Here is a 12010-nt window from a genome sequence, read left to right as displayed (position 1 = left end):
TCGCCAAATGCAAAAACTCGCCAAGCCCCCCAAAAGTTTAATCAGGAAAAACTCGGCGATTTAAAAAAAAAACTTGGGAACCTAAAAAACTGCTGAAATTTAATTAAAAATACATTTATTTTGCAAAATTCAATGAGAAGATGCATCTAATAAGTTAATTAAAAACAATACAAAAGAAAGAAACGAAGTTTAGATATATATAAATGTATAATGCGTACAAAATTGCATTCTCATGCAGAATGCTCATGGTAGGAAGCAAAATAGTAAATTACTAAATAGTTTCAATCTGTCAAACTAGAAGTAAATACTAAAAGTCTAAATACATCAATACAATTTGACAATGTCAATCACATCTTCCTCTTTCTACTTGCACTAGCAGGAAAGCGAGGGGGTCTAATCCTAGAAGAAATGCCCCGCACTGGGATAGGGCGTGAGCTGCGTGACTGTGAACTCTGTGGCTGTGCCCCCTCGCTCGACGTCCCTACTGACTGGCTCGGCGTCCTAGAAGAGGATGCATCTCCTCCTAATGGTAATGTCTGATCCTCGCCTAAATCATCATCATCCTCGTCCTTATCCTCAATGTCATCCATAGTGAACTGAAAATCAGTGTTAGCCTCCCCCTCCATGGCCTGCCTCTCCAAATCAGGGATCTCATCTGGTGTAAACAATGGACTTGGCTCCCGTGCTGTCCAATCAGAATAAGGATCTATCTCATCTCTATCAAGCGGACTAGGTAGTTCTAAGAGTTGTGCCTTTTTTATGCGCAACTTAAGATTATAGTGCACATAAACAAGGTCATTAAGTTGTTTTTTAGTCAATCTGTTTCTTTTCTTTGTATGGATGGACTCAAATAAGCTCCAATTGCGCTCACAATGGGATGAGCTACAAGGTTGGGATAGGACTCTGAGAGCAAATTTCCTTAAATTGGGGGTATTACCACCCCAACTTGCCCACCAAGCATCTGCAGAACAAAATTAAAAAAGTTATAAAACAATAAAAAAAAAAATCAAAAGCACAACTTATCAATTAGCAAAAATTTTAAAGTTTGACGCTTTACCTGGTGCTTGAGTAGATCTTGCTCTCTTTGCTAGCATAGAAGAGAACAAAGGACCCCTTGATTCCACATAGATTTTTTGTTCGGTCACAATAAGGTCTCTCTCCTCTTCACTTGATATCATTCTCTCAATGCATTTAGAGAGACCTTCCATGACCTCTCCATTAGGATCTGAGTAGGAATCATCAGCCCTAAAACAAATAGAAAATGATATCAAGTCTTACTACACAACCTTAAAAAGTAAAGTAAAATAAAGACTTATTAAAATCCCAACTTCAAGGACAATCAATTATCATAGTACCTGAATTTGGGATTAAGGAAGTAGCCTGCTGCATGAATAGGTTGGTGGAGCATATTGTTCCACCTCCTATCAATTATTTCCCAAATGGGGTCAAATCTGAGACTGTCCCTGTGATAGTAACTTCTAACAGCCTCTTTCGCCCTATCCATGGCCTCATAAAGACATCCCATTGGGGATTGATGCCCATCACATGTGCGCAAGACTAGAACCAGGGGCAGAGACATCTACATTTGAAATTTGAAAAATACAAATTTGTTAATAACATAGTAAGTTATGAATTGATAATGAAACTTGAATAAACTAAAAATATAATGAAGTTACCTCCACAATCTCCTTAGCCTTTGCAAAAAAGCTATCATCAAAGACTATTCGTGCCACAGCCTCTCCTTCGGGCTTCTTTAAGTAAGGTGAAGCAACCCAATCAGCACACACAAACATTTGCTTCAAAGCCAATATGTGGTGAAGAATACTTTGCAACGTCAAAAAGACCGTTGCAAACCTTGTCATAGCAGGTCTCATCAAATCTTTGCCTTTAGTGGCTTTTCTCATCAAACTGAGAACCCATGGGTGATTATAGATATATTTCGTGACTCGCCTAGCATCTTCCACAACTGGACTCACCCAATCAAGTTTTCCTATGTCTTCCAAAAGAAGGTCAAGGACATGTGCTGCACAAGGTGACTAAAAAAGTGTGGGATGCCTCTCTTGGAGGATTCTACCTAAAAGATTAGCAAAAAATCAATAATCAGTAACAAACTTTCCATATTTAGTATTTACAAATTACATCAAATCTAAATTGAATAATACCATTATCCATAGCATTACATTCATGATTCATATTGATTTAAATATAAAAAATTAAATCTACCTGCTGCCACATATGCTGCTGCATTATCTGTGATTATTTGCACCACATTCTCTATTCCCACCTCCATGACAACATTCTCCAACATTAAAGCCAATGTGGCTGCATTTTTCACTTTGTTGGAAGCATCGACATATTTCCAAAACACTACATCATCTTTGCAAGCAATCAAGAAGTTAATAATGGTTCTACTTCTTCCATCTGTCCACCCATCAGATAAAATGGTGCAGCCATACTTCTTCCACTCTTTTTTTTGGTCTTCTATCAACAATGTTGCCCTACCAACCGCTTTGTCAAGCAACCTACAAAATTTAGGTGTAATATTAAATAAAGTGTAAGTGTTAGTAAAAAATTAGTAAATAAGTTATAACAATTAAGATTTAAAATATAACAATGAACTAAAGTGAATCACAATTATTTACAATTACTAAATAGTAAAATACTAACCTTCCACTCATATCCTTGCGATTAGGCGGCTTGTACCCTTTGCCTGATATTGCCATTGCATTCACCATATTGACCCAATAGGGACTATCAGCGGCATTCATTGAGATATTGTTGAAAAACCAAAAATCAGCTGCTGCAATATCAGTTTGCTTATGCACCTCCTTAAACCATGCAGTGCCCTCTAATGATGGCTATGCTCCAGGTGTGTTCCTGGGCACAAAATAACCACCTATCCCTGATGGGGATCCGGATGGTGATGATGAAGAAGTAGGAGATGTAGAAGAAGTGGAACCGGTAAACGAGAAATTTTGTTTGCGGATCCGTGGGCCACGAAGAGATCCTGGTATGTTCTCAAGTGCTTCTTCTTCCTCTTGCATATCAAAAGGAGCTCCTTCTGATTCAGCTATGGCTGCCCTCATAGCTAATTTTGCCCTCTCCCTATTCAATTTTTTCTCTTCAGCAGCTGCAAGTAGGGCATGGATGAATCTTTTTTCTTCATCAATTACCTTGAGACAAGGATTTGAGTCATGTTTCTTTATGCCTGCAAGGTGGTATTTGAGGCGGTTTATGCCTCCAAAAATAATTCTCTCACAGGGAATGCATATCACCTTCCCAATATCATTTGGATTTGGAGCTTCATAGGCATACCGCCATGCCTTATCTCTTGCATTTTTAGGCCGAGTGCCTATATATCCAGATGGGCATGGTGTTTGTGGCCACTCTTCTTGCGGGTTTGTCATTTTTTTAATGGTTGACCGCTGCCCTACACATAAATATATAGAAAAATGAATAAACAAAGTTAGAACTTAGAAGCTAGGGTTTCAAATGATTCAAAGTTTCAAACTTCAAACTTCAACCATATCCTAGCAAACAACAAACTTCAACCATATCCTTAGAAGCTAGGGTTTCAAATCAAAATGATTCAAAATGATTTTAAATGATTTGAAAACATTTAGAAACAAGTTAACAACAACAAAAACAAAAGAGCATTTTTTATAAAACTATAAAAAATTTTCAAACTATGATAAGATGAACATACCTGGAAAGAAATTTGTCTTCTAAAATCGGTTAGAATCCTCTACAATCTACTCAAATCCGCCTAAAATCACTTGCAATCAGCCAAGAATGCCTCCAAACCTTCTTCTCTTCACTCCTCAAGGCTCTAAACAATCCAAATACAAGAAAAAATGAGAAAAAAACACATTCACTGCTGCTTTAATCCGTTACAGGCCGCAGGCGAAAATCTCACCAGTAAATCGTGAGTTTTTTTGAAAAACTCGCCAAGTTTTTCGCGATTACTCGCCGAGTATTCGGCAAGTTTTTACCAATCTGCCGAGTTTTTGAATCGGCGAGTTCACTGGTCAAAAACTCGCCGAGCTAGGAAACTCGACGAGTTTTTAAAACTCGTCGAGGACTCGGCGAGTTTTCCAACTATGACAATAACAACTGCTGAGTCCAAATTAGTCAGCACCCATGCATCATTCTGGCACTAATCACTGCCACATCTGCTTCCTCCAAATCCATATATTATGCTTCATAGTTTCAAATTTGAATTTAGTTTTGGACAACAAAATTTAAAAAGAATGACTACTTAGGAGCCAATTTAAGGACTTAAGTTGGCTATATGAGCTCTATATCTTCATCTGATTTTAAAAGTTAGAAAAGTATCATCAATCTCTACAGTCTGGTGGAGCTTGTTCCATATTATTAACAAGTTCAAAAGTGAAAGGACAGAGGTAGCTACATGGTTTTAGCACATCTGATTATGTTGATGGTTAAGCACATTTGACTATGTTGCAAAACAACAAAACGAGGCTTCATATTCATGAAACTGCCCAAACCGAACAAAACTACAAATGTTGGGACTATGGTATTGAAAAGTACTTTACAATCAAAGTCTATGGCTGATAGGCCACCGCACCAAATGTTCCAACTACTGAGGCTACATGAATCAAGTTCAACAATTTCTTTCAAAAAACCTTTGAAATAACCAGTTCCCATAATGATTGGTTAGTTCAAGCTCATTGAGGTTATTTGAGTGGGAAAAAATGTAGGGAATCGATGATCCTAGATTGCAAAAATTATTACAAAAAGTAATTGGTAAAATACTTGCTCATTGTTAATAGAGATCAATATATATAAAAGAATAAACGATGTTTCCTTGGGAAACTATCGTCAAGAATAGAAACATTCTATTCTAGCTAACAGATAACTAACGGCTAACTAAATAATAGATAACCATTAAATAGAAATAGAAACTATCTATTATTGTTATACCCTCCCTTAATGGTTAATCTATCCACAACACCAAGTTGTCCTCTAAATCTGACAAACTTATCTAGACCAAGAGGCTTGGTGACAATGTCTATAGTTTGATCCGTTGTAGGAACATACTACACGCCAATTGTCTCATCTTCAACCAGTTGTTGTATGTAGTAACAGTGAACATCCACATGCTTGGTTTGTTCATGGGAGGTTAGATCTGTGCTAACTTGATAACACTTTCATTATCAACAAACATAGTAGTTGGTCCTATTGTTGACCTCTACATATCCCCAAGCATCCAACGAAGCCACACTACTTCACAACCTACCTTAACTATCCCTATGTATTCAACCTCTGTAGAGCAGAGAGAAACTACATGTTGCTTCTTATTGGTCCATGTGACAATGAGTTATCCCAAACTGAACACATATCTAGAAGTTGAATTTTTATCATCAAGATAACCTGCCCAATCTAAATCTGTGAACCCACTGAGTTTAGGATTAGAACTCCGAGAGTAAAGAAGTCCATAATATGTAGTGCCCTTCACATAACGAAGCACATGTTTTGCTGCCATCCAATGATCAGCCTTGGGAGGTATCATAAAGTGTGAGATGTAGTTGATATCAAGTCCAGTAGCAAAGACGTAGATGAGGTTGCCTACTTGTTGCATGTATGTAATATCATCAATTGGAGGAGAATCAGACTTGGCTGATAACTTTAGACCTTTCTCCAAGGGTGTAGATGTAGGATTGCAATCCGCATACGAAACTTGTCTAACAGAGCCCTGCCATTTTTGGACTGAGAAATGAATATACCAGACGACTACTACAAAACCTCAACACCTAGGCAATAATGCATGAGCCGAAGGTGAGTGATATCAAAAGACTACCATAAACTTTGTTTGATTCCCTGAGTCGAAGATGTCAAACTGCCAATGTCGATCAAATCATCTACATAAAATACAAGAAGGATGATGTCACTGTCAATTGTCTTGATGTACAATTTTTTGTCTCAAGAACTCCTCTGGAAGACTTGATCATTGAGGTACTTATTAATATTTATGTACCATGCCATAGGGATCTGCTTCAAGCCATACAAAGCTTTCACTAGTTTTAGAACCCAGTATTCTTTACCAACAACCTTGAAACTAGGAGGCAATGTCATGTACACCAATTTTTGTAGGTCACTATTCAGGAAAGCACTCTTGACATCCATTTGGACCTCCTAGCCAGACTATGTTGCCATGGCTGGAACTAATCTAGTAGTGCTCATCTTTGTTGTAGGAGCAAAGGTCTCCTCGTAATCGATGCCTTGACATAAGAAAAGCCCTTCGCAACTAAACAAGCTTAGTACTTATCCAAACTACCATCAAACTTGTATTCTATTTTGTAGACCCATGCGCAACTAATGGGTTTCTTTCTTGGTGGAAGATCATAAAGCACCCAGGTGTGATTCTTCAACAGGCTTCGATGTTCTGACTTAATGGCATTCCCACTCTTGAATTCCGTTAGCTTCAAAGTATGTTTGAGGTTCATACACACTATGAATGTTTTCCATGAGAGCAAAATTAACTGTCTCTGTAGGTTTGCTCTTTCTCCAAGCAGTGTCATCGATGAGCTCATCATCTCAAAGATCAGCAAGTGTCTTAGCAAGCTACTTAGGCCAAAGAGGACACGTTGGTTCCCAAAACCACATATTGAAAATTCAAGAGCTTGCCAATTCTCCAATAGGATTCCACAAACAATTCTAGCCAACGAACAAGAATCACCTTAATTCCCCTGCAATTTAAGCTTCACTATACCAAGGTGCATAAACTTTCACCTCAAACGTTGGTTGCATGGTTCAAGACTTTTCTATAGCAAATTTAAGTCTTGTGAGTTCTTAGGCTAGCAAAATCCTTGAACTTAACCAAAATAAAGTTGAATGCTTGTATGAAATAATTGAATGTTTTGTATATGGTTATTAACAATTGGTTTGATGCTTGTAAGAAGAAAGATATGTTTTATGACATCAAATATAAACCCAATAACAATACTTCAATGATTCAAAAGACCAGTGCCTTTGCATATTCGGATAACAAAGTCAACTACAATGAAGATTTTCACGTACAAATTTATAAAGTTCTACGCCCTAATATTGTCAACAATTTAATAATCAAGATGTGACAGATCAAATATATTTGCAATCTTAATTAGTCCAAATTGAGCTTGAACTCCTATGGTAGGGAGACACACTAGATGCGGATATCGAAACAATTCAATATTTCACTATATCTATGATGATCACATTTAAGATGCCAAATGGCTGTCCACTTCTCTGACATTTAAGTCGTTTATAAAATTTAATGATTATAAAGGACAAATCAACTGCAATTTAAATCTCCATGCCTTTTAAATAATAAAAAAGCAAAAGGCTTTTATTTATCATTAATATATTATAGATAAATTAATATTACAAAGTCATCTTTTCACTCCTTATTCCTCCTTACAAGTAAAGATAAAATATTTCTTCTTCAAATGCTTTTGTAGAATATGAGTTCTTGTTTTCTTTTGAATGTGTCTTATTTTGCCAATAATAGACTCTATTTATATGGTTCTATTCCAAGTAAAGGATGCGTCTATTGAGAAAGAGACAACTCCTCAATTTATACCTTTTAATAAACACACTGACTACCCCTTATGAATTTTTCAATATGGCAAAAATAGGGTCATTAGGGTTTCTCGGTAAGTATTAATTTTATTAAAGTTATGCGTATATTGCCTTTTTATCGTTACATAGAATTTTAATCTCTCAACCTTATAACTATACATTGAGCAAATCATCTCTTTCTTCAAAATTATCTTTCAAAATTTGTCTCTGACTTCACTTCGATCATATTCAGGTGTACACAGTCAACTCCATATGCAAATTTGACTTGGAATCCTGTTTATTACATACCAAACATTAGTCGCGCAGCTTCACGTATTCCATCCACGTATGCCTTCCAAACTTTGACGGCTCCTCCTCTATTTGTGTGTGAAGAAATATTGCCACGCTCGGATTTTACATGAATAATCACCCTCTCTACCAATCTTTGCTCTCGATAATAATTATCTCTTGGCTTTTGGTTTGTGAGAATAATGTAACTATCTGCAATCATTTCCTCTGAGCATCTTTCGATTCATCGGGTCTTTAGATCATCAATACTCCCGACAATTATACAAAACCAGTGATTATATTTATCAAGCTTTCTTAGTTGTGCGATGTAGGAAGACCCTTCAACAAATTAAAATCTACAAACATTGGTCATTTCGGAAATGGGTTGTATTGGAACTTACGAACACCTGTGCGACTTATCTCCATTATAAATATTGAATTAAGCAGATTGAGATTTGTGTATGGCCTTTTGACCGTCTTCTTATACATTGGCTTTGAGATTTGTGTATGGCCTTTTGACTGTCTTCTTATACATTGGCTTTTTGCTATAGGCATAGAATGGGTATTCATTGCCTTTTTTCGTTCCCAAACATTGTTGTGAGCATTATATCTGTTTCAGACGCTGCAACGTAGCCATTTCCTCTCCATATATATCTACTTATTATATGCATTAGTTTTACAACCAACTCTTGATGATGCTATCGAACATGATCCTACCCTTTGACTGAGCACGTATCGTTGCTTGGTCTAGATAGGCATACTTGTTTCATGTCTTTCACACAGGTTTCTATGTACCTCTTGTAAATGGGATGACTCCCATGGCCATGGCATTTCCAAAAACGACTTTGCAGCATGCGATGCCTAATTCCTTCATGGTTCTAGAGGTCTGAAGCCTCTTAACACCTTATATACCATATTTTCGTCAATCGTGTGTAGGGACAAGCTTGATGCCCTATTCATTCACTTATTGGCTCTATTGGTTTCGAAGCTTTCTCCATTTCCAGAAATGCACCAAGTTCATTATATTGAGGTTGTATAATATGGTGTAGACAATATGCTGCCAGAAGTATACTTCTAGAGTGCAGTCCATTTCATATTTGTTGTGTGCTTCTAAATCATTGCTCATGGGACTGCATCTATATCATTGATTGGGAAACTCATCTCATCAATAGAAGGAAAAGTTGACTGCTCATCTAATATCAAAAAGAGAGAAGCCTCTCAGTACGTATGGATGCAACCAAATTAGCTAGCAATGCTTGGAGATTCGATGTCCTTTCTTGTCCACTATTGGAGTTTTTCTAATGATTAAAGGATGTAACTGGGATTCCTCAGTGATGCTCATCCTCCAATCTCCCCTAGGAATGCAAGACTTTCTTCATCACTAGACAGTCCTTCAACCATGTGGATATATTAATGCCCCTCGAATGTGAGATATGCCTCGATTTGTTACAAAAATAACAATAGCTGCTATTCGGCTCTCTAAAGCACGATTGAGGTACGCAAAGCATTCAAAACCAAGCATATGTACCTTATCTATAAAAAGCATACCTAGGACAAGCTCTACAACTCCATCATCTATATAATTATGTAATGTCCCTCCTGTTGAGACAGTTTAAGATATGTTAGATGTTTAAGTATAGACTCAATTTAGGATGTACTCCGAAATTATCACAGTCAGATACTATGTATTTTACTTCTCTCCTTTTCACTTCGAAAGGAGAATAACATATTTTTGTTTAATTTTTAAATTAGTTCTTGATAATTATATTATTCTTCCTTTGTTTCTTACAATACTCCTTATTGCTAATTTCTGAGTGTATATGAAATATAATTTATTGTCCTTACTGTTGATAACAATTCTCTTTATTCTTACTGCCACATAGACTTGGGTGTCCAAAAATTGTGTCCAGTGTAAAATGTAATCCTCTAATTGTTCTACTGTCAGTGGTGTTCCCTTCTACAAAGTCCCAGTGTAAATATATCTAAAATATGAAGAATTCTCTTCCTTATGTTGAACACCATATATTTTTCATAATCTCTGATTAGTCTTGAACCTTGACTGAGTATGTCACTGTAATTCGATCCTCCTCTTTATTTCTGGTGATGGCTTTATACGTATTACTGGCACTATTTCTTTCTACGTACTGTCTGTCAATGTAATTGTGAAATATGTTACATTTTAAAATGGGCTTCCTCCTATATTTTGTTTTCTTTATCTACTAACTGCAGAAAGCCTAACTTTTATATTATCTTTTCCCAATGGGCATGTTTTATGTTCTTCCTCTTTATAAGTTACGTGGGCTTACTGTGGCTTATCTGTGTATCCCTCTAATCATGAGGATAGTTGCACCAATCATATGTTCATAAGCGGTAGACCGACTGCTAAGTCTCTGCAATCTCCATCTGTATAATGTCTTGGTGTGAGGAATATATTCCGACTGTGACAGGGATATATTATGTGCTATGTCAATCAAGCATTCCACTGACTACTAAATGTTCATCCAGTTCATAATTGCCACTGTGTATTTGCTGATTGCAAATTTCTGGTTGATTTATTCTGCAATGTTCCCATCAAAGACTGTTTGCTGCGTAGGGGAGACCCTGAAGCATTTATATGTTATAAAACATACTGAATTGTATCATTTATTATAAGTCAACAAATATGATTTCATTCCTCAAATAGGACGTGAGATCTCCCTCCATTATATTGCTGATGGTGTTCTACTATTTTCTAGTTATGCAGACCCAAGACTTCCAAAGGCTCCTCCGTCTCTCTGTGACTGCTTCCTTAGTTCAATATTGGTCCTTGAATATTATTGTCTATTTTTCGCTGCTGGTTTTGGTATTCCATTCAATCATCCTTGTAGTAAGGTTAATTGTTGACTTAACGTTCTCCATGTGATTTATTATGTCATTCCTGCGCACCATGTATGCCCCTCGAGCATATTATTTTCCCCAATCTGTTCACAATCAATCCACACATACGTCTTGCCCAAAAGACACGTCTCTTCTCTTACTTCATAAACTTAGACGAAGTTCATGTGTCTTTTGCTCCTTATGAAAAATGGTGGATTCCTCAATATATTTCATTGCTTTGCAATATAATTCTGATACCTTTTTTTTATATTATGTTCGACTGTTCTTGAATGTATGTTTTTCTGTCCAACCTTCCTTCCACGTATGGCTCTCCCTCCCCCCTAATATATGATATATGAGTATGGGTTAAAAGTCGTGTCTATTCATACTTTAATATTAGAATATTTGATTAGTACATATTTATATTTCAATTATAATATAATTTAGTTAGGTTTATTACCAAAGATATATAATCAATAATTACTCAATTATATTAATTATAAAAATATATTCTCACATTAAAAGTAATAATAATATATGATTATTATTTTAATAGGTTTATTTAAGAATTTGTTTCTATTGTATTATTACTATATATCAATTAATAATATTATATTAAAAGAAATATACTTATTAATAGATTATAATATTTATTTATTAATACTTTTATTTAACATTATTTAAAATGAGGGACATGACAAATTATTAACCACCTTATTGATCTTTTGTCGTAGTTTAACTGTGATTTCAGTTCTCCTAGGCTGCATCATTTCTAGCAAGAAATGCTATATCCATTCATTGTGAGAATGTAGAGGAATACAGAAATATCTTCAAATACCTAGCATTGATTTGTAGCAATTTTGCACAAATGGAGACTAGAATATTGGGCTCCATCAAGACCAACATTAGCATCAGGAGATGATCTATGATCAAGTTCCACATTAGAAGAATCTAGATCAAAATAAAGTGAAGCATCTGCATACCTACATGATCAAAAGCCGGAGGTGTCTATACAGGGATCACTAGTATAATTGGAGCCCTCCCATCAGGTGGGCCTAATGGAAGTTGAACTCCCAAATAATGAGCCTTCATAGGTTGATCTATTGGATCGGGAACAAAAGAAACAAGCATAAATGGTCCTCGTTGCTCATCAAAGACTACATAACGGCTATATAGGAGATGAGATGTCTTAGTGTCGATCCAGAGGTAAGCTTGTGAGGACTACTGTAACCAACAAGAATGATTTTCCAACTCTTGGCATCCAACTTGGTGCATGATGTATAAGGAATCCAAACATAGGCAAGAG

At 36.2% G+C, this 12010-nt stretch overlaps 3 protein-coding genes across 4 annotated transcripts in view; all 3 read right to left on the bottom strand.

Moving 5' to 3' along the window:
• LOC149577678 (protein PSK SIMULATOR 1-like) overlaps window positions 1–12010 on the bottom strand; it is a 153751-nt gene that overhangs the window by 36893 nt on the left and 104848 nt on the right. The gene's annotated exons all lie outside the window — the stretch shown is intronic.
• Window positions 176–1904, bottom strand: LOC149577680 (uncharacterized). Its single transcript, XM_089825010.1, has 4 exons — window positions 1677–1904; window positions 1356–1579; window positions 1058–1245; window positions 176–961 (listed from the first exon to the last, which is right to left on the bottom strand). The coding sequence occupies exons 1-4, from the start codon at window positions 1902–1904 to the stop codon at window positions 348–350; spliced, it is 1254 nt and encodes a 417-aa protein (XP_089681136.1). The 3' UTR covers window positions 176–347.
• Window positions 1944–11262, bottom strand: LOC149577679 (uncharacterized). 2 transcript variants are annotated; one of them, XM_089825024.1, is made up of 3 exons: window positions 2668–6996; window positions 2224–2522; window positions 1944–2074 (listed from the first exon to the last, which is right to left on the bottom strand). In XM_089825024.1, exons 1-3 carry the CDS (start codon window positions 2766–2768, stop codon window positions 2037–2039), a joined length of 438 nt encoding a protein of 145 aa, XP_089681150.1. In that variant the 5' UTR covers window positions 2769–6996; the 3' UTR covers window positions 1944–2036. The 2 variants fall into 2 exon arrangements, 1 of the variants encoding a protein (XP_089681150.1); XR_016363792.1 differs by lacking the exon at window positions 1944–2074 and having other exon boundaries at window positions 2411–2522; window positions 2668–11262.

The sequence above is a fragment of the Cupressus sempervirens genome, chromosome 1 (genome assembly GCF_028749045.1).
Source record: "Cupressus sempervirens isolate cs-2001-9-10 chromosome 1, ASM2874904v1, whole genome shotgun sequence".
NCBI lineage: Eukaryota > Viridiplantae > Streptophyta > Pinopsida > Cupressales > Cupressaceae > Cupressus > Cupressus sempervirens.
Note: the sequence above shows the minus strand (reverse complement) of the source record. Positions and strands in the feature narration are given on the sequence as shown.

Bases quoted from the DNA above. Each gene is read 5' to 3' on its own strand.
- LOC149577680 (XM_089825010.1), bottom strand. From the start codon at position 1,904: ATGAGAAAAGCCACTAAAGGCAAAGATTTGATGAGACCTGCTATGACA. The intron at 1,246-1,355 runs GTACTATGATAA...TATTTGTTTTAG, and splicing joins TTCCTTAATCCCAAATTCAG to GGCTGATGATTCCTACTCAG. The intron at 962-1,057 runs GTAAAGCGTCAA...TTTGTTCTGCAG, and splicing joins AAGATCTACTCAAGCACCAG to ATGCTTGGTGGGCAAGTTGG.
- LOC149577679 (XM_089825024.1), bottom strand. From the start codon at position 2,768: ATGAATGCCGCTGATAGTCCCTATTGGGTCAATATGGTGAATGCAATG. The intron at 2,523-2,667 runs GTTAGTATTTTA...TAAATTTTGTAG, and splicing joins CGCAAGGATATGAGTGGAAG to GTTGCTTGACAAAGCGGTTG. The intron at 2,075-2,223 runs GTAGATTTAATT...CTAATCTTTTAG, and splicing joins AGCAGCATATGTGGCAGCAG to GTAGAATCCTCCAAGAGAGG.